The 22,980-nt window shown below is 37.0% G+C and overlaps 1 protein-coding gene across 4 annotated transcripts; it reads right to left on the bottom strand.

The window, feature by feature from the left end:
- Positions 1-1,674: 1,674 nt before the first annotated feature.
- mpz (myelin protein zero) lies at positions 1,675-15,081 on the bottom strand. 4 transcript variants are annotated; one of them, XM_048163501.1, is made up of 6 exons: positions 14,909-15,081; positions 13,765-13,928; positions 12,439-12,652; positions 11,656-11,785; positions 11,163-11,211; positions 1,675-5,262 (listed from the first exon to the last, which is right to left on the bottom strand). In XM_048163501.1, exons 1-6 carry the CDS (start codon positions 14,952-14,954, stop codon positions 5,179-5,181), a joined length of 687 nt encoding a protein of 228 aa, XP_048019458.1. In that variant the 5' UTR covers positions 14,955-15,081; the 3' UTR covers positions 1,675-5,178. The 4 variants fall into 4 exon arrangements, with proteins under 4 accessions (XP_048019458.1, XP_048019461.1, XP_048019460.1 ...); XM_048163504.1 differs by having other exon boundaries at positions 1,675-3,404; XM_048163503.1 differs by having other exon boundaries at positions 1,675-3,307.
- Positions 15,082-22,980: the final 7,899 nt, after the last annotated feature.

Here is a 22,980-nt window from a genome sequence, read left to right as displayed (position 1 = left end):
ACATTAATTCAAAGAATAGCTTTTGAGTGTTAATAAATTAAAACCTTTTTATGGGTGAACTAACCCTTTGAGATAGTGGGTCCCACTTTATATTAAGTGGCCTTAACTATGTACTTACATTTAAATTAATCATTTGATACAATGCACTTATTGTGTACATACATGTTTTTACATTGTACTTATATTTTAAAAATACCAGCATGTAATTACATCTGTAATTAATTTCTGTAATTACTTTTATAATTACACTGTTGACCCATCCCTTACACATTACTCCTACCCTTAAACCTACCCTTACCACCAAAGCTTTCCCTATCCTTACCCGTATCCCAATTCAATAGCAGAAAAAAGTGTTTTGCAATTCAATATGAACCCAGTAAATACATTGTACTTATTTTTTGATGTAAGTACATAGTAGTTAAGGCCACTTAATATAAAGTGGGACCAGATAGTATTATACTTTCTGTGTGCACGAGGGTCCGCGTAACATAAAGGCTGCATCCCAAATGGCGCACTTGTACTTTTGATTTTGTGGACTTACTTGGCCACTGTGCACGTGTCCGTTAAAGACTGTAGGGTATCCCATTCATCATTTTAGGTTTCAGAAATGTGCTCGCGAGCACCCCTTTTGCGGCCGCTATGCGCCCTCAATGCACACTTCTGCTGAGCCCGCAAGTCTGCGAGATACACAGAGGACTTCTACCCCGCAGTCAAAGCAGAATTACGTCACGAAAGTGCGGACTCAGAGGAGGTGCCATTTGGGACCGGGCCAAAAATGACCATCGGATGCTCATTGCGGACATCCAAGTGTCTCCCATTTTTTGTGACCGCGCGGACAAGTGCGCTGGAAAAACAACATGGACGTCGAATTTGAAGAGAGGCTGTGCGAATAAGTCCATCGCTACCCGCACATCTTCAATTCGCCGTTAAAACAATATAAAGACAGCCAGATGTGCAATAGTATTGATGTGCAATAATACATGTTTATTTACTGTTCAAGCCGATCTACTGCGCATGTGTGGAACAAGTTCGTCGAGCGGACCCCAGCATGCATTTCAGTAGTATAAATACAAGTAGTCCGCGTGCATGCTGTCCGTTTATGCGTCCAAACTTTATCATCAAGTTCTCACAAATTATTTTGACGTTCACACAAGTTAATATGTCGTAGCCATGACAACATTAAGTGAACCGAACGTGTCCTCTCCTGGTCCCCTCCTGGTACAAATCTGATTGGTTGATTGGAATGTCATTCCAGGATCAACAAAATTCCAGGAACATCTTGCACTGGGTGAAATCATGTTCACGCTCAAGCACTGCTTCTTTATCATATATATTAAACACACACACACACACACACACAATACTGTCATCATTTAGATTATCATTTTGTGACATTTATATATCTCAAAAATGATACATCACAAAAAATGCTTTTTTTGTTTTGTTTTGTTTAAAACGTCAATGTTGACACGCCAGAAGACATCTTCATGCATGAGATGAAAGAGAGTAAACTAGACTCATTGTATAATTTGCACACGGAGAAAACGCTTTCCAATTTGCCCAGTCATGCAGTTCTTGCATGAATACATCTCTCTTTTACTTTTAGTTCTTCACTCATCTGCATCCCACTGATGGTTATTTAGATCATTCCATCAAAACACACAAACACACACACAAAGGGATCTGATTTTTTATTGACGTTTTTCTGAAATTATTTGAATTTGAGATTTTTCTTTTTACAAGACATTTTACAGAAAATCTAAGTTAGCTTGGTTAAAGTCAAAATAAAAGTAAAAAATGATTAGACGTTTTAAATGAAGTTTGGCGAGAGAACGGTTAAATAGACCTGTACCAATACATACAACATGGGAATTCCCCGATATTTAAACAGTTTTATGGCAGGTTCCATGTGGCTGCTCAACATTTACTCTAAGATGCATAAAAAGCATCTGTCTGTAGGTTAACAAACATATTTCCCACAAGCCTTCGCAATTCTAGGACTTTTCCCAGCATTCCCTATGAGAGCCCCTCTCTGGCTCGGGGCTGACATGCATAGACATGAAGACTTGAGGAGAAAAACATATCCTGTGAGATTGAGATGTTTATTGGACTTTGGCTTGACTTTTCACCTGAATATGAATTCAGTCCAAGTCTTCATCCCAGTATTTAATAATTTATATCACTCTCAAAAACCTTTCTGAGACTTTCTTTGCCCTAAGCATGCCAACACCATGATGTTATGAAGAAACAACCACATGAATTCTGCCATGTCAGTCAAATGAAAGTGCAGAAATATTATTAAACATCATTAAACTCTATTACATTTCTGCTTCCAACACACAAACAGTCCCAGGGTGCTGCTGCACAGCTTGTCATTACTAACGATGACATGACGAATATTGCTACAGTGTTGTTTTGTTCCCCTAACATGTTGACAGGTTACAGACATGTCATCAGACTACAAACATACACACGCAAACGTGTGAAAAACACGCATCTATCATAGCAGAGAGCTAGCTAAATTAACTCTTTTTTTTTTTTTTTTTTTGCATTGAAGTCTTTGTGACAATGCGGCCGAATTAAAACATTTTCTCCTGTGGGCAGCAGGGGGCAGGAGAGAGTGCTGGGGTTTTCTTACCAGCAGAAACAGGGGATGAGAAGAGGTGGTGGTGGATGAGTGTTCTTGATAGTTAGAGGAGGATTAGAGAGAGGTGAAGTAAATCTATGACTCGGATGGAGTGATGGGCCTTACTAATGATATGTTTGGAGAAGGTCGGAGGGGGAAAGTGCCACCATAGGAGCCGGCCCTCATTGGACAATCATTTAAAAAAGGAACAGAAGGGATATAGAGATAGTTCTCCAGTTACAAGTGAGTGTTAAAATAATCAGCTGTTTGTCAGACAACAGCTTACGCAGACAGACGTGAGAATTTGGCTTAGAGTATCAAGTAACTCTCACAGCGTGTGTTTGAGTGTCTCTGCCAACAGTATCGACGTCATTTTCGGGTATTTCAGTCACTGTGGTCAGAGTAAAAGCACAGTACAACTCTAAGTCAAATTCGAATTGCTGTAAACTGCATCCAAAAATGTTTTGGGAAGGCACTTAAAATTGTATGATGGGATACATGAGATGACGCCATGAGTGTTAGTGTGTGTTTGAGAAAGTATGGACGAATTTTATTGGACTGAAATGAAATTTTAACTGTGAGAAAGTGCATGTTTGTGGATTCTATGACTATAAATACTAGTGCTTTATTTAGCTCTCAGTAAATAAAGGGCGGGGAGGGAGGCTACTTTAGGGGGCCGGCCTACAGGAAGTGATGTAATAGCACCAGTATATCAGATGATAAGAAAGGTGAATTTATAAATGGAAAAGTAGAAAAAAGACAAAAAGTGTCAGAAATGCTATAAGGAAGAGAGATTAGAGGATAGGAAGACCAAAGACAGACAAAAACAGAGCGACAGGCAGTAAAACAGAGAAAAACAGAAAGAGAGGGAGGGAACAAGAAAAAAAGACAGTTAATATAAAGTTTCCAAAATAACTTTTCAGCAAGAGTACAAAGTGTGAAAAGTGTGCGGCTAGGATTGTGTTCTTGTATAAGATTGCATGTGTGTACAGATAGAGAGAGAGAGAGAGAGAGAGAGAGAGAGAGAAATGGCATAGCGGTCTGTCACATAAAAGAGGAAATCTTCACCATTCTGCCACTATTACAGCTCTAAAAAACACATCTGTCAGTATGTGTGTAATGGACGGCTCTCAGCTCTGGGTTTTGTTGTGAATGTGTGATGTTGTTGAAGTGATGTTATTTTTAAGACTGTGTCCTAACCAGGTGCAATACAACAACTTTCAGGCGACAAGTAATTTATCTGTACTCCCTAAAAAAAAAACGGAGAACAGATGTATAATTTACAGCTAGAGCGGGGTTCAAAAGTCCACACTGAAAATCTGGGATTCAAAATCTAATTTGAACCTGGAGAAAACCCAGAAGGTTTTAGGATTTAAAATGAAAACTAAATAAATAAATAAATATTCAAGATGCTGCACTACTTCAAGTTTCCTAAATAAGAAATATTTTGCATGTGAATGCCTTTGTACAGACAGTTAGTTCTTGCTTCCACTTAAGCTCAAGATGCTCTTTGGATCATCTCAAATAATGCTGGAGAACATCGGGGTTTGCATAAACTTGTGGAGTTAATGCAGCCCGAGTGCTGCTGTCAATAAAGTAAAAGAGACATAAATCAAATACTAAGGCGTTCTAAAAAATTTATGTTAATTTTTTTTCTCACATTTACACTTATTGTTATGCTGAAAGTAGAAAAATGCTAAATAGAAGCTATTCAGATTTTTGAACCTCACTGCATGCATAGTGTGATTTTCGACCAATGAGATTTTAATGTGAACGGAGCTATCCAGATTAATGTAACAGAATCCAAGCAACCTAAATGATATCTAATTATATATTATTTTTTAAATATCTTGTCACAGCTACGCAAGAGATTTGATAATTTAATTTATTTGCTGATAATTTAATTTATGAAGGAAAATGTATTAAAGTAGAAAAACTAGAAGCTTTTCAGATTTTTGAACCTGATTTCAGACCGATGAGATTTTAATGTGGGTGGAGCTACCCCGATTAACGTGACAAAGGCAGAACCCAAGCAACCCAAAATATATCAAATTATAATAAATAATAATGATATATTATAATTATAAAATATCTTGTCACAGCTGCGTAATACATTTTCTCAAACAAAACTATTGTGTTTCTAGCTTGTCACTTTATCTGGTTGCACCTAGATTGGACACAGATTTTTTTTTTTTTTTAAAAACGTTTTTTTTGTTGTTTTTTTGGTTGGGATTATAATGAGAAAAACTTCACCCCTCTCCTGTCCTCCTGTTTTAAGGATTCATCTTTCACTCCTCGCCTCCAAAACTCTCCACCACCCCTTCTTTTCATGCCCGTCTCTCTCACTTGAGAGCGATTTTGCGCGCGAGTTGAGAAAAGAACGCTGCGGGACTCGTTTTAGTTTGCTCTCCCTCTCTCTCCTGTTTAGTGAGCTCTAGCTCAATGGTCATAAGAACCCTGCCCTGCTTCCCCAACCCCGCTGCCTCTTCCTGGGCTTGGGTCTGGGTTGAGGCAGCCCCACTCTGGAGCTCTAGCTCTCTGCTCCACAATCCCTATTTCTTCTCTCTGCGAGACTCCTGTTTCTTCTTCTCTGATGCTGCCGCCTTCAGCTTGGCCGGATCCGTCACAGCCGAAGCCTGAAAAAAGAGAGGGAGTGTGGAGAGGGGAGGAGTGAGTCTCTACGGGAGGAAAGAGAGAGAGAATAGAGAGAAATAGAAGAAAAGAAAGAAAGCAAGAAGCAAAGAGAGAGAGAGAGGGGAAAGGAAAAAGAAGGGCTTGTGGGTTAAGTGGGAATGGTCAGATGAGTTTATCGGATTTGAGGAACCGGAATAAGGGAGGTAGTTTCATTACAGAAGAGAAGAAGAAAAAAGAAGAGAGTGAAATGCTAAACAAGTGGTTAGAAGGAGATGAACACCAGGGGAACTTTCGGTTTCTGGAAAGGGAGGACAAAACAGGAAGTGGCCAGTTAGGGAGTGACAGCGTGACATCACAGCACCTAAATAAAAGAACTCTTATACAGCTGAACTTTGACCCCTTCACTCTCAGGATCCTGAAACATGTTTGATTATCTTTTGTCTTTCCACAAAGAAGCTTCACTTTAGTTCTGTCAGAAACCTGAAATGGTGCTGCGCATGTAACTCAATTAAAGGTGAAGTGAGTCATTGTTTCAAGTAAAATACTTTCTTTTAACCCAGATGTACAGTAAATGGACTTCCTGAATAGAGAAATACTACGCTCTGAGTTTGGGGCAGGATGTCCTATTTGTCAAAACAATGAATGGGTGTTATAAGAGAGGTTTGGAAAAACACTATCAATGTTATTATTTTGTTTGATGCCACTAATAGTGCAGAAATTATACACTTCACCTTTAAAAGGAATATTCCAGAGTAAATACAAGTTATTAAACTTGATTACACAGAATTTAGAATTCTGATTTTAACCCAAAATATTCCTTTAAGTTCTTTGTCAAATCTAGAAATAAGTTCAAGAAAGGCTTACAGTAACTGTACATCTTAAAGGATTAGTTCACTTTAAATGAAAATGACCCAAAGCTTTACTTATCCTCAAGCCTTCCTAGGTGTATATGACTTTCTTCTTTCTGATGAACACAATCGGAGTTATATTAATAAATATCCTGATGCATCCAAGCTTTATAATGGCAGTGAATTGGAAACGAGTATGAAGCTCAAGAAAGTGCATCCATTCATTATAAATGTACTCCACAAGGCTTCATAAAGGCCTTCTGAAGCAAAGCGATGCCTTTGTCTAAGAAAAATATCCATATTTAACAAGTTATAAAGTAAAATATCTAGCTTCCGCCAGACCGCCTTCCGTATTCAACTTACGTAAAAAGTATAACGCCTCTCGCAGTTCAAAACGCTTACACTACATCCTATGATTTCCATATTCAACTTGCAAAAAAAGCATAAGCAACGTCAGTTACGGAAGCTACAACCCGAATTGCGGAAATGTTGGGACATTTTTTAAATTTGAATAAAATAAAAACTAAAAGACATTCAAATCACATGAGTCAATATTTTGTTCACAATATAGCATAAACTGCTGAAGAGTTTGTGGTAGTCTTTGATGTATTTTTCTCTATAGGGGAAAGATCTGGACTGCAGGCAGGCCAATTCAGCACCCGGACTCTTCTACGACGAAGCCATGCTGCAGTATGTGGTTTTGCATTGTCCTGCTGAAATAAACAAAGCCTTCCCTGAAATAGACATCGTCTGGAGGGGAGCATATGTTGCTCTAATACCCTTACATACATTTCAGCATTCATAGTGCCTTCCAAAACATGCAAGCTGCCCATACCGTATGCACTTACGCACCCCCATACCATCAGAGATGCTGGCTTTTGAACTGAATGCTGATAACATGCTGGAAGGTCTCCCTCCTCTTTAGCCCGGAGGACACGGCGTCCATGATTTCCAACAAGAATGTCAAATTTGGACTCGTCTGACCATAGAACACTTTTTTTCACTTTGAAACAGTCCATTTTAAATGAGCCTTGGCCCACAGGACACGACGGCGCTTCTGGACCATGTTCACGTACAGCTTCCATTTTGCATGATAGAGCTTTAGTTGGCATCTGCAGATGGCACGGCGGATTGTGTTTACCGACAGTGGCTTCTGGAAGTGTTCCTGGGCCCATTTAGTAATGTCATTGACACAATCATGCCGATGAGTGATGCAGTGTCGTCTGGGCATCCAATAAAGGTCTTCGGCCTTGTCCCTTACACACAGATATTTCTCTGAATCGTTTGATGATGTTATGCACTGTAGACGATGAGATTTGCAAAGCCTTTGCAATTTGATGTTGAGGAATATTGTTTTTAAAGTATTCCACAATCTTTTTATGCACTCTTTCACAGCTCTGCCCATCTTTACTTCTGAGAGACTCTGCCTCTCTAAGACATCCCTTTTATAGCTAATCATGTTACAGACCTGATATCAATTAACCTAATTAGTTGCTAGATGTTCTGCTGAATCTTTTCAAAATTTCTTGCTTTTTCAGCCATTTGTTGCCCCCGTGCCAACCTTTTTGAGACCTGTAGCAGGCATCAAATTTAAAATGAGCTCATTTAGTGGATAAAAGTGTAACATTTCTCCATTTTAACATTTATGTTTTCTATGTTCTATTGTGAATAAAATGTTGGCTCATGTGATTTGAAAGTCTTTTAGTTTTCATTTTATTCAAATTTAAAAAAACGTCCCAACATTTCAGGAATTCGGGTCGTAGATATTTTACATTATAACTTAAATAAGGATATTTTTAAATATGGATATTTTTCTTACACAAACTCATCACTTCACTTCAGAAGGACTTTATTAACCCCCCGGAGTCGTGTGGAGTACGTTTTGCTTTGGATGGATGCACTTTCTTGGGCTTCATACTCGTTTTTTCCCATTCACTGCCATTATAAATCTTGGATGCATCAGGATATTTATAAATATAACTCAGATTGTGTTCATCAGAAAGAAGAAATTCATATACATCTAGGATAGCTTGTGGGTGAGTAAAGCTTTGGGTAATTTTCATTTAAGAGTGAACTTATCCTTTAACCTTTCCTGCATTTGTAATACAAATGCTCTTTAAACTTATGTAAAACTATGCAGCAAGTTTCCACTATGGGATTTTAAAGTCCTGAGATCTTAGTTCTAGTACGCAGCACTTTATCAACCTGCATTCATTTCACTGGATACTGGAGGGTGGACTGGGTTTACACTGACAGAACCAAGAAAATAAAGAAATGAAAGAGAAAGAGTGAAGCTGACAGGAGACACACACAGAGGAGTACAAATAGAGGAATGTATACTGAAAGAGATGACCGAAAGAAAGAAGAAAGGCAATAAAAAGAGAAAGAACATAAACAATACAAGATTCTGCTAGTTTGATCCTGTAAGAGATGAGATGTGTGCAAGGAAGGAAGTGGCTTGATTGTACGTGATAGTGTTTGTCATGATATAATACATGATTAAAGCAGATACATGATTCAGTCTGACAGCATTTTACTGTTCACCTGCGGAGAGAACCGAGGACAGCAGAAAAGGGAGAGGATGAGACTGCTAGAGGAGAAAAATCAGTGATGGAGGAAGTGAAGAATAATGGCACGGAAAAGCGCTCAAAAGAAAAGAAACCCAGAGAGATAGAGAAAGAAAAGTAAGGTGGTATGTAAATGAATGGCATGTTAGCACAGAAAAAGATGTATGAGCTCCATTTGACTGCCAGCTCAATGACACTGATGGTCCCTAATTCTTAAATCTGGCCCACAAATAAATTTCTCATTTTCTGAATTTTGCTTTAACCTTTAATGTTATCCCAGAATTCTCTTAAGACTTGTTATACTGTAGCCTAATATATAATTCTCCACATGGCTTATTACAGGTCTTGAACACAACTGCACTCTATGTGACAGCAACAAACAAGCCTGTGTGCTTGCATCCTTCAAAACATGTAGTTTTGACACCATTGCTATATCCCGAATGTCCCCTGCTTCCATTTTTGATGAGGTACAGCTACTCTAGTCTAGACATATACTGGATTAGAAATATGTTTACATGCTTTGCGAATGAGGCTTCATAAACTGGCATGCAGACAGGAGCACAAACATTGAGGTAGATGTAGCTTTACCAGGAGTTTTGATTGCCATGCACCTGATCTTTCTCTAGTGCTTATGTTTATTATTATATTTATTACTAATACAAATGTTGTTTTACAGTTTTTAATATTTATTTATTATGTTTATTATTAATAAAAATCATTATTTTATTATAAACATACATACACACAAACATACATACAGTATGTTCAAAACTTTATATTACATTTAATTTACATTTTTAATATTTTTTGAAAGGAGTCTTTTATGCTCACCAAGGCTGCATTTATTTGATCAAAAATACAGTAAAACAGTAATATTTTGAAATATTACAATTTAAAATCAGCATAGAATGATCTCTAAAGAATCATGTGACACTGAAGACTGGTGTAATGGCTGATAAAAATTCAGCTTTGCCATCATATGAATAAATTACATTTTAAAATATATTAAACAGAAAACAATTTTTTATTTTTTTTTTTAAATCAGTGATGGGCAAACTCAGTCCTGGAGGGGTTTAGTTCCAACCCTAATCTGATCACCTGAACCAGTAATTAATCAGTGTGTCCGAAATCGCATACTGTCAGAGTAGGTACTACATTTGAATTTACTTTGCGGCCATTAAAAAGTATGCTCTATTTAGTATTAATATGGGTAGCATAAATGAAATTCGGAAGTACAGTACTACATACGCCATGTTGTTACCCTCACGTGACCAGCATCAGTTGCGTCGCTTCACTGCCATTTACAAATCCTCTCCCGTGGCCTCATGGGATAGTAAAGTGTCCATCGATTGCACACTTCAGAATCTCGGCGGAAGTAATAGGTCACCTGGGTACTTTTCTCCTACTGTTTTTCAAATACTGCGTATTTTTGACATTCTACTCAGTTGGCGTACTGTTTTTCGCACACTATATAGTAGGAAAGCATACGATTTCAGACACAGCAAAAGTCTTAAGGATTATTAGAAGGCTACAGGCAGTGCTGGGTAGATTACTTACTAAATTACATGACAAAAATTGTAGTTAGTAACATAATCCATTACATTACACATTTAGGTTATATATTATCTGACTACTTTTTTTTAATTACTTTTAGATTACATTTGACCTAACTCCTTAATCATATTGAATTGAATAGGATAATCTTGTACCATACTGCTAAAAAATACAAAGAGAAAGAAAATATATTCCATTCTTTGTTATCAACAACATGAAAAGCATTAAATATTACATTACGTCAGGGTTTCCCAGATTGGGGTTCGAGATGGAACTGTAGGGGGTTCGTGAGTTTAATGAAAACACTTTAAAGTAATTAAATCATGAAAATGTAAACTTAAAATAAATAATTAAATAATAAAAACCATCAAAATAAAACACTTACTAAAAAGGATGTAAAACTATTTTATTTGTTTATCTGCTTGTAGTAGGGAGAATCAATGAATTATGAATAATTTACTGCCTTTGTGAGAATTACATGTAATTATGTAATCAATAAAAAAAGTAACTGTAATCTGATCTACGAGTATTTTAAAATGTAATATAATCTAATTATAAGTACTTCATTTTTGGTATCTGATTATGTAATCCAGATTACATGTAGTCAATTGCTACAGTCCTCTAGGACAGAGTTTGCCCATCCCTGTTTTTAATAATATTTCACAATATTACAGTATTATATTTGACTGTATTTTTGATAAATGCATTAAATGATTAAATAAGAGACTGCTTTAAAAAAAAAAAAATGGGCTGACTTGTTTATAAAGTACTTTAAAAACAATTAACCATAGACAAAAGAAGGAGGAGAGTAGTGGAGGACAGGAGGTCTTTAACAAAGCACAAGTGAAGGAAACTAGCAAGCATGTGTGTATATGCATGTGTGCTTGTGTGTGTTTGCATGCGTGTTTAGGGAGGAGGTAGGTGAACACTTGCCTGTTTTTGCTGTGATCCTTCTTTTCCTTTGCCTTTCTTGCCATGTTTGCTAAGGGGAACAAAAATACAAAAAATGCATAAACAATGTGGCCATCTGGTGGATGGAGAACTCAAATGAACTGCTTGTTAGCTAGTTGTCCTATTGTCTCAGCCTCAAGTATGCCTACAGACCACCCACAATCTATTTAATAAAACATATAAATGGCACACAAAAACAAAACAAACTGTGGTTGGGCTTGTCACTCTTCCTGCTTAAATGTGCGGTCCTGCATTGTGCATTTAGTATGGCTATGCAAGGCTAGTTGACTTTCCACTCTCTAGTTTGGTTGGGGGTTCCGTCGATGTCTCGCTCATGGTGTGTGAGTTTTTGTCTGTGACTAGTGGGGATCTGGGTTGTGTCTTGGTAAGAGTGTGCGTGTGAATAGGAGCGTGTGTGTCAAGGCCGGGCAGAGGGTCGAGTTTGGCTTGAGGGAGCAGATGCTCCCAGACTGACCTCATGCTCAAGCTGAACACCCGTCTGGCGACCAGGAAACGCATCAGATAGTAAATTGCCACAACGAGGATCAGCAGTCCCAACACTACACCAATAATGGCCCCTGTTATCACGCCAGCCTGGACTGGAACTGAGAATAGAGAGAGAATATAAAGTGAGTTGAGGTCTGCAGATTAAAGGTCTCTTGTACAGTTGTACTGATTTATTAGTTGCACTGTGTTTTTCCCTTAATGCACCTGTATTATGTGGTGTGAGTTTTTACAGACAACTATATTACTCCAAACAACATCAATCAATGTCCACCTGGAAAGGTTCTCATATTTTCCTTCCAAATATCACTCTCAGAAGTTAAATCTACTGTTTAAAAGGGAAACAAAGAGGAAAACCAACCCCACCTGTGCAAAAAAACATTTATTTGATGAATTTAGCTCTGTGTAAGGCATTTGGATCCCACAATGGCTATTTTTCACAGATATTGTACTCTCTGAAAAAATGTACGACTACACAAGAAAACCACTCAGGTCTCTGCTTTACTGTTATTTTGCGCTTCCATTAGCAGCAAACTTTCATCTCCTGCCATAAGATCTCCCAGATTTTGTATGCCACCCTGGAATAAGATGAGCTTAAAGGCAAAAATCAGTCTTAGTAACTGAGGGATGAGGAGAAAGCAAAGGAGGAATCCAAATGGTTTTCTTGTGTAACATGTTTTGCTGCAAAGCAGCCATTTTTCAAAATCGTTTTTATTAGTGAATGAAGACAAAAATGTTCATAGTGATCAGTTACCCTTCTCAAACACCAGCAGTCGAACACTGGAGGGGCGGCCGGCAATGTCAGGTGGGTTCTTGGCGTCACAGGTGAAGGTTCCATTGTCCCCGAAGTCGACATTCTTGATCAGGATAGAACCGTCACGACGACTGGGGTTCCCCACAAACTCCAGGCGGTCCCGGAATGGGCCTTTGTTATCCACGTAGGGAGCTCCACCTCCATAGTGGAAAATCTAAACAAGGAAAGAAAGCTTATTTTATCATAACATATCATAAAATGTAATATTATAACAGACATGATTATATCAACCTCATCAATTAAAACAGAGCAGTGAGTCTTCACAGCAAAACAACCTACAGTGTAAACTAATTTACAAATAAAATGACGTCATGCTATTTAAACCACTCTGTTTCGTTGCATAGCAAATAAATTTTGATTTTGAATTACCTGTATGAACAAGCATCCACAAATGAATGAAGCTGTTCGGCCAACTTAAAGACTTGCACGGAGCAGTACAATTTGGAAAGCAGAACTACACCCACAAGGACCTAATATTTCTATTTGCATGGCAGTTATCTCTACAGACCACACAGACACATGGATATTATTCCCAGGGGGTAGGCATGTTTTCATACAGATATGTGTTACATAAGCAGTGCACACACCTTGTAACAGGTTTAGCGAAATGCAATCACACTATGTTAATAATAATAGGCTTCATGCTGTAATTGCAAATTAAAATAATTATTAAAAACTTGTAAAACTGAAGTATCTGCTCTCAAGCACGGATTGCCTTTTTAATTTTCTTTTGAGATATTTTGGAATATAGACCTACATTAAGGCCTCCAGTCAAATATTTTTATGTGATGATGTGAAAATGTCTTTTATTTGATGTGGTAACATGTCTCGGTTGCCTTGTTTGCTGAACAATGCCTAACTATTAAGAAATAACTGCAATGAACCAAAATTCAAATCAGTGCAATTCATAAGCCCTTAAATGCACACAAATATGCCTTTGTGTGAACATTAGTCAATACATTTATTCTAAAGTGTTTTGTAAATTAGTTTTGCGTGTTTATCTGTACACAAACAAAAAGTAACAATTTGTCATTTAAATCATCCTCTTTCTCTCTAGCAAGGAAATAAATAGATTAGCAGAATGTTGAAGCTTCTCTTTTACATAAAATCAAAGTCTTCCATGTATTCCATGCTACAATATACAATAATATGGAGCTATTTTATGTGAACTGTCCATTTAAATCCTTTAATTCTAGAATAGAAAAAGTTTAGCAGTGTGTTCAAATAGTGAGTGAGTTTCTTGTGTGTGTGCTTGTTTCTACGCACTGCGACGCTGTCTCTAGCCCCATCTGGACGGTAGTGCCATGAGAAGGTCACGTCTGGAGAAGTCCACTGCCAGGAGAAGAAAGAGCAGGAGAGTCTGACATCTGAGCCCACCAACGCATGTCTCTCCCAGCTTGTGTACACAACTATAGCCGTGGTCTGGGAGACTGGAACATACAAACGCACAGAGCAAGGAATATTGGGACACAAATCTAAAAAAAGTATAAAAATGTAATGGTAGAAATGCAAATGTGAAAATGCAAAATAAGACAAAATAAAAGTTTGAAAATAGAAGTTTGAAAAGTCAGCAATGTTGCACTAAAGGGTGCTGTCAAATCGACAAATCGATTAATCACAACTAATTACATCTTACAAAAGTTTGTTTTTATATATATATATATATATATATATATATATACACACACATTTATACATGTATATGTATGTGTATATATGTATGTATATACGCACACACACACACATATATATATATATATATATATAATACATATAAATATATATCAAATATATATATATATATATATATATATATATATATATATATATATATATATATATATATATACGCATATTATTATTATTTACTTTTATGTTAGATGCGATTAATCGATTTGACAGGACTAAAATGATGGCCACAAATTAATATAATTATCATTAATTAAATTAAGTATATAAGCAGTTGGATAAAAAAATTAACAATTAAATATTACATTACATTAATTAAATAAAAAATATTACATAAAAATCTAAAAATGTATAAAACATAAAAATAGTGATACACATACACACATATACACACACACACACACACACACTTTTTTCATCTACTTTTAAAAAGTAAAAAAGTTAAATTCTTTGAATAGACAGCCAATACAAAAAAAGAAAAGGAAAGATTCTCTATATTCTGACTGTGATCAGTTGATGAAGGTCCTTTCTGATCTACCTCATCTCTCAAACCTGGCCAGTCTTGAACAGGTAGGCATCAGGTGCACAAAACACAGGTGACAATACTGTCATGTTGTACAGAAGCCAAAGAGAAGGACTTCTTGGTGTTTTCTGGTTAGCTTGGTTCTAAGTTTGTTTGATTGTTACAAAGTAATGAAATGCAAGGATGAAATGTATTTACCTATGCCCAAGAGCACCACGGACGTCAGTGCCAGTACAGACAGCATGATCTCCCTCCGATCTCCCCGCAGGTCAATATGTGAGGGGTTCCGAGAGAGCGAGGGATGGAGAAAGGAGAATAGATGGAGGGAAAGAAGGGAATGAGACCAGAGGGCATCAAGATGAGACTATTCACTCCTGGACTTTATACCCAACCACACCCCAAACTTAAGCCCCGCCCCCACCACCTCATTATCTCTTGCCTTCTCTTTGGCCCCGTCCCTGATACGATAGTTTCTCTCGCTCTCTCTCTTTGTCTCCTTCTAAAAGACTGTCTATGAACACGATATAGAAAGGACAAGTGATACAATAACCTGAGAATGAATCCTCTCTCTCGCTCTCCAGCCAGTTAATAAAAGCATCGCAGCATCTGTTTAACAAGGAAAGATCAAATTTGAAGGACAAAGACAGTGCAGCGATAAAGACAATCTCTAAGTGAGTCAGATTATATTTGGAGTTCGGTGTGTGTGTATCTGTGGTTTAATACTCTGATACCTCCCTTCTCCTTATCCTGTCACGGTTGAGTGCTGTTTGTCTATAATCCTTCCTCTCTTATGCAGATGATTCGGCTCTATAAACAAAACATAGCCAGAGAAGCTGCCGGTCTGAAAACACAATGAGCTTCAGGTCTTTTCCATCTCACCTGTCCTGACCCGGTCGCCATCTGCCTGCCACTCACATTCACCATTACAGAAAAGAAGATGGACTCGAAGGGTGAAGGGTGTGATTTATGTCCCGCAAGCATCACCAAATGAAATAGAAAATAATATATCAATATAAATACTGGTTTCAAACAGGTTTCCAGACCATTCCCTCATCTGCCATTATTCGGACAGACGGGTTTTCATGCCCCAAATTCAAGTCAAATGGTTAAGCCAATGTTTAAGTTTTGATAGTGGCATGGTGTTTAGAATTCCAGGAGAATCAACCTACCTTAATTTGCATATTAAACTGGACCAACACTTCATCTTTAACTCTATACAGTACACTACTACATGCTTTCTGTACTATGATTCATTGCTTTTACTTAATAAAAAGTATAAGCTAAGTCCCTTTCAAGGAAAATCTGTTCAATCGGCGGCCATATTTGCAACGCCTCCAGGCAGCTATTTCGGCCATCCAAGACCTAGTCCTATCTATTTGAATGGGGGAATCCTGAAATCTCAAAAACTACTTGCTGAACTCACAATTAAATAACATATTTCAAATCAGCAACAAAATCTGACATGAACTGTCCCATAAATGTTGTTTCTAATGCTCAAATAATGTTAAAAAAGCTTATTTTTCAGGCTAGATCAGCAGTCCTAAGCGCGTATTCACAAGTAATAGGAGCAGGGTTGCAAAGGGGCGGAAATTTTCCGGTAAATTTCTGGAAGCTTTCCACGGGAACTTAACCTGGGGAATTTTGGAAATATTCCAATTTGGAAACTTAACAGGAATTTATGGGAATTTACAGGAATTTATGCGAATTAATTGGAAATTTGGGGAAATTTATAATATTTATATGAAATGTATCATATAAAAACAAATATAAACATTTTGTTTGGTCATAACATGAAAAAACAGTTATTTTTCGCATTCAATTAATTCTAATTTAGTAAATATGTAAAATATATTTTTATTGCAGCAATTGTTATTTGTTATTTATTTCAGTGTCACATGATCCTTCAGAAATCATTATAATATGTCGATTTGATACTCTGTTATCATTGATGTGCTGCTGAATATTTTTTTGGAAAATAATATTATTTTCAGGATTCACTGATTAATAAAAAGTTAAAAAGAACAGAATTTATTCAAAATATAAATCTTTTCTAACAATATTACTTTAATATCACTTTTTATCAATTTCACACATCCTTGCTGAATAAAAGTATTAATTTCTTTCAAAAAAGAAAGAAAAAAAATTACTGACCCCAACATTTTGAACGGTAGTGTATATTGTTACAAAAGATTTATATTTTAAATAAATGCTGTTCTTTAATTTTTTATTCATCAAAGAATCCTAAAAAAAGTATCACAGGTTATAAAAAATATTAAGCAGCACAACTGTCTGTTTCCAACATTGATAACTGAGTATCAAATTAGCATGTTAGAATGATTTCTGAAGGATCATGTGACACTGAAGACTGGAGAAATGATGCTGACAATTAAGCTTTGCATCACAGAAATAAATTTTTTTTTTTATGTATACCAAAATAGAAAACCATTATTTTAAATTGTAGTTATGTTTTACAATATTACTGTTTTTTCTGTATTTTTGATCAAATGTGCATGTTATGGACTGGGGGAATGCACAGTGCATGCAGGGGGTGTGGCCTCAATAGCCCTGCAGTAAGTAGTATGCTGTGTTAATGTGATTGAGGAATGTGCAGGGTAGAAATTCAACTAAAATTGCATTAAATATGGTTGTTTTAACCAAAGTTATGCTCAAGATGTTTTTTTTTTTTTTTCAAATTCCCTGTTTATTCCCATATACTCCCGTCAATTCCCATGGAAAGTTTCCAGCTTTGAAAATTCCCAGAATTTTGCAACCCTAAATAGGAGTGAAATGTCTTTCTATATCTATAGTCTTTGGTAAAAGACCTTGATTTAGAAGCTATCAGAATTTCATCTTTACTTTTTGGCCATACACTGTAAATAACTTTTACTCCAAATTTTTCTCAGTTTGGGCCTTTATTTCCCATTATTTCATGTCAGGCTTTACAGTGTTAAAGGGATATCCCACTGAAAAATTACAAAAAGAAAGTCATATAAGTTGGAATGACATGACAGTGTGTAAACTATGGCAGAATTTTCATTTTTTACATTTACATTTTTGCATTTGGCAGACATATTTATCCAAAGCCCCATACATTGTATACAAATCATCCATCATTTCATTTCCTGGCAATTGCACCCATGACATTGAGCTACGCTCTACTGGTTGAGCTACAAGAACGAACCCTTTTACAACCACATCTTTAACAACAAACAAGTTAAATGACTGCATGATGATAACAATATCACATCAAGGAGGAAAGCAAGACGGGGGCAAGAGAGAAAGACAGCGAGAAAGAGAAAGTCACCTCCTGAACCCGTTTCTCCTCTCGCTGCCCTTTCACCAGGACACGTTTAAGTGATGAGACAAAGACATCTCTTTCTCCATCTCTCTCTTTTTCCATTTCTCCCTCTCTCCAGATTCCTCTCCTCTGCTGACGTCTTCCAGACACAACAATACAGAAAGAGAGACAGACAGAAAGACATGGTGTGAGCGGGCGGGTCTAATTTAGAGCTGCTTTCTTTCTCTTCCACCATCGTTGTCTCTGTAGACAAAGGTTTGCATTCTTTCCTCCTCCAGTCTCCCACCCACTCCTCTTATTCCAGTAAAACGGCAGTAAAACAGACAGCACATATTAGAGAGGGAGATATAAACACATGGGTTGATATGAGGACACTGGCATAGGAAAATAGGGCACCGTCCTCAAATGTCTTTTGGTCTCCTATGAGAGCTTTACCAAATTGGTGTGTGTACCATGTCGCCAATGGAATCAAATCGGACAATTCTTGTTTTTTTATGGAATACTGCAATATTTATTATAAATGATTTATTCGTGCACAACATTAAAAAAACAAAAAAACATGTGCCCTCGTAATCCTTAATCAAAATAACTTCAAAATGTCTTCTCTTCTCTGATGATGTGTTTACTGGCGTGAGGGCGGGGCAACCTGTCACTCACATGACATCACAGCAATAGCAAACCACAACCATCCAATCAATTCCCGATGGATAAAATCAAGTCCGCCCTACATTTTTTTCTTGCTTCGAGAAGCCATTTCGGATATATGTCACAATATAAGGAAGAAAAAACTCAACTTTTGACCTGCTCAACTGGTTCTCAAGCTTCAACTGCAACGTTTTTCCTGCTAAAAGTTAAGCTAGTTTAACTGGTAAAAAGTTTGAATACGTTTTAAAGCATCTTATTGCTGTTTAACGGTTTAAGGTACACAACCATTCAAAAGTTTAGGGTCTGTACGAATTTTTTGTTTTTGAAAGGTCTCTTATGCCCACCAAGGCTGTATTTATTTAATAAAGAATACAGCAAAACAGTAATATTGCAAAATATTACAATTTAAAAATAACTGTTTTTTACTTTAATATATTTTAAAAGGTAATTTATTTCTGTGATGGCAAAGTTGAATTTTCATTTCAGAATCTGAATCAAGTCTGCTCTCTGGTCTGTTTTTAAAACACTCTGCAACTTTTCACTTTTTTACATGCATAAGTAAATATTAAAGATATATTTTGATAAACCCCTTTTTGGTCTGAACACGACAGCAGCGTTTTGGTGGCCTGAAAACGCAAACTTTTGAAAACGAGTTTCAAAGTGCACGTTTTTGATCACGATAACGTTGCCATCTCCGCGTAAACTGCAAAAAACGCGAATCTATGAAAACGGTGACGACGTACATGCGTATTACGTGTTTACTCTATCCACCTTATTTTTCAAAGCGGAAGTAAAGTGTTTCTGTGAATGTGCGAGACTTCTGATTTATTATTCTTAGAAAACGAGAAGAATATTAAAGTGCAGTAAACTGTAAAAGTAAGGTGGATAGTTATGTGCGTTTGGCGCGACTGCACTGTAGGAAAAAAAAATGCGTATGCGTAGGCGCGTAGTCTTTCTTTACAAAGTGACATCCCCCAAATACTTGTCTGGCATACATAGTACATCGTTGTGTAAACGTACCCTAAATTTTCAACATCATTACTCCAGTTATTATAGTGTCACATCATCCTTCAGAAATCATTCTAATATGCTGATTTGGTGCTCATGAACATTTCTTATTATGAATGATGAAAACAGTTGTATAGAATTTATTTGATTTTTTAAAGTCTTTACTGTCATTTTGGATCAATTTGATGCATCCTTGCTGAATAAAAGTACTAATTTCAAAAGAAAAAAACCTTACTGACCCCAAACCTTTGATCGGTAAGTGTATATAATAAAGCATCACTGTAATACCATCTGATGCCATCTATGTAATAGGGTACAGTACATTTTGTAGCAGTTTATAAGGGAATGACTAGGTTTTACCATTTGCTGCTAAGCAAACTATGAATAAGTAAAAAAAGTTTACTCAACTTGACAAATTTAATAATACACTATGGTCAGTCAGCCAGCTAACAAAAGCAGAGGAAAATGACATTCCCCATGGTTTCCAAGGTTACAGGTCCCTTCTTCCTTCTTTTTTTCCAGTTCAGATCTACAGGGATTGTGAACCTTATTAGACTTTCTGCAAATATGCCAGTTTAGGCATTTTTGGCCAATTTAATGTAATCCCAGAGGATATACAACTAAAAACAAAGGGACAAATAAAAATAAACAACTCAAAGATGAGAATGCATAAAACAAGGCAATGCAATCGAAGTCACACTAATGCGTGTATATTAGACAATGCTTGTTTGTTGCATACGGATGGAAATCAAAGAGCATGACCACAATGTTGACATTGGGTTTGACTTTGACAGCAGGACCAATCAAAATGCACCATCAGCTGAATCCCAAATGAGAGCTACTGGAACACACAGCCTTGACTGACAGCTGTAGAATGAGCGAAGGGAAAGAAAGACAGGCTGGAGAAAAACCTGCAAAAGAGAGAAAATTGAGAGTAGATAAGAGACGACTGTGTATGTGTATGACGCACAGACACAACAAAACAGCAGTGTACATGCACATAAACCACTGAAGTGTAGACTAATGTGAAATGGAATTGAAATGATTGCATATCTGCTTTATATACTGCTGAAGGTACCTTTACAAATAACTGTAAAAATATGCAAAACCATCTTAAAGATTTGCCTACGGGAGCTTTGAAGGGAAGGTCATTGTATGTCAACCATACTTAAACTTCATCACTGATGTTTTATATATATATAAATATATATATGTTGGTGATTTCACTGTGCTACTTGTGCCTGTGGCTTTTCATGAGATTTCAAATAAAGGTTTCAAAAGGGGGGTTTTGTAGCGATGCAATAGAAGAACCATTTTGGGTTCCCTAAAGAACATTGCTTTAAAGCAGGGGTGGGGAACGTTGATCCTGGAGAGCCGTTGTCAACAGAATCAAAGTTCCCCACCCCTGCTTTAAAGGATTAGTCCACTTTCAAATAAAAATTTCCTGATAATTTACTCACCCCCATGTCATCCAAGATGTTCGTGTCTTTCTTTCATCAGTCAAAAAGAAATTAAGGTTTTCGATGAAAACATTCCAGGATTATTCTCCTTATAGTGGACTATAACCCCAAATGGTTGAAGGTCAAAATTACAGTTTCAGTGCAGCTTCAAAGTGCTTTAAATAATACCAGACGAGGAATAAGGGTCTTATCTAGCGAAACGATCGGTCATTTTCGAAAAAAATACAACTGTATATGCTTTATAAACACAAATGATCACCTTGTACGTGGTTCCGCATTCTTCAAAAAGCTTACGCCGTATGTCCTATGCCTTCCCTATTCAACTTACGGAACGAATGCGGCACCAGTTTAGTTTTTTTCCTTAAATAGTATAGGGAAGGCATAGGACATACAGTGTAAGCTTTTTGAAGAATACCGAAAGCAGAAGCACGTACAAGGCGATCATTTGTGTTTATAAAACATATACAGTTCCGAAAATGACTGATCGTTTCGCTAGATAAGACTCTTATTCCTCGTCTGGTATTGTTTAAAGCTGCACTGAAATTTATTTTGACCTTCAACCATCTGGAGGCCATTGAAGTCCAATATAAGGAGAATAATCCTGGAATGTTTTCATCAGAAAACTTAATTTTTTTTCGACTGAAGAAAGAAAGACATGAACATCTGAGATGACATGGGGGAGAGTAACATTCAAATAATCCAAAGAACCTTTTTCTACTATAAAGAACTTTCTGTCCAATGGAACCATCAATGCCTATAAGGAACCTTTAAGAGTGTGGGCACCATAAAATAAAACTAAATAAATTATCTTTCACTTAAAAAATATTTTTGGGAGTCATTTGGCAGTGGCTTTCTGGTTCCAGCTGGGTTTTTTTCCACTTACAATTACACAAAACTGTTGCAATACTTTTGAAATGTTTATTTTAAACCCAACAAACTGAAATGCTTGTGTTAATGCAACTATTATATAATGCATATTCTTATACATTTAAGAGTGGTTTAACAGTCCAAATATTTTTTGAGGCCTTGCAGTGTATTATATCTGATGACATTAGGCCTATATGTCACCAAACAGAATACGCACACACTCCTCAGCCTTAAAACTGTCTGACATCATCAAACTAAAGCCATGGACTGTCGCAGAAACACACACACACGCCTAATGGCAACAGAGCTGACATTCAGCTGGGTCACGTCGGGACAAAGAAGCGATCTGTCTTTTCTTCCTCCCTCCATTCTACCCTCGGCTCTTGTTCTCACATGGCAGGGATGTCACAGGGAGCACCAAAACAAGGGATGCAGGGAGAGGGAGATGAAGGGATGCAGAGGAGGGGCACAAAATGGAGAACAAAAGCATTGTTTGGACTCAAAGATGAGTTATTGTGTTGCGGAACCGTGTGTTGGAGTAGGAGTGAAGAATTGGAAGGAGAGAAATTTGGGGCCATTGTGATGTTACACTTTCTCTCTGCCCTCTGTCAATGGAGGAGGACAGAGAACGGGTCTCGTTTGACTCATTTCACCGATATTCTTGACCTAAAACACTCTTGGGGAGTGTTTGAAACTGTTTGCTGATAAGTTAGTACGACACACGAGGTCCTCTGGGTGGTGAGCGGTTTATTTACCCTGAGGAAACAAACTCTGGCAGCGAGACATTTGAGTGCTCGCGCACACATATTCTGCTCCATACTCAAGAAATACAAGCTTAGTTCAGTCAAGAATGAAAACTGTCATCATTTACTCACCCTCATGTCATTCCAAAGTCGTATATCCCTATTTGGATCATGAAAGGAGAAATTATAAAGATTGTTTTGGTCGCTCTCCTGCATACAATTTACAGCAAACAGGTAGCGTACCAAAGC

This window comes from Megalobrama amblycephala, linkage group LG17, assembly GCF_018812025.1.
Source record: "Megalobrama amblycephala isolate DHTTF-2021 linkage group LG17, ASM1881202v1, whole genome shotgun sequence".
In the NCBI taxonomy this organism is placed as follows: domain Eukaryota; kingdom Metazoa; phylum Chordata; class Actinopteri; order Cypriniformes; family Xenocyprididae; genus Megalobrama; species Megalobrama amblycephala.
This window is presented reverse-complemented; position numbering and strand designations above follow the sequence as displayed.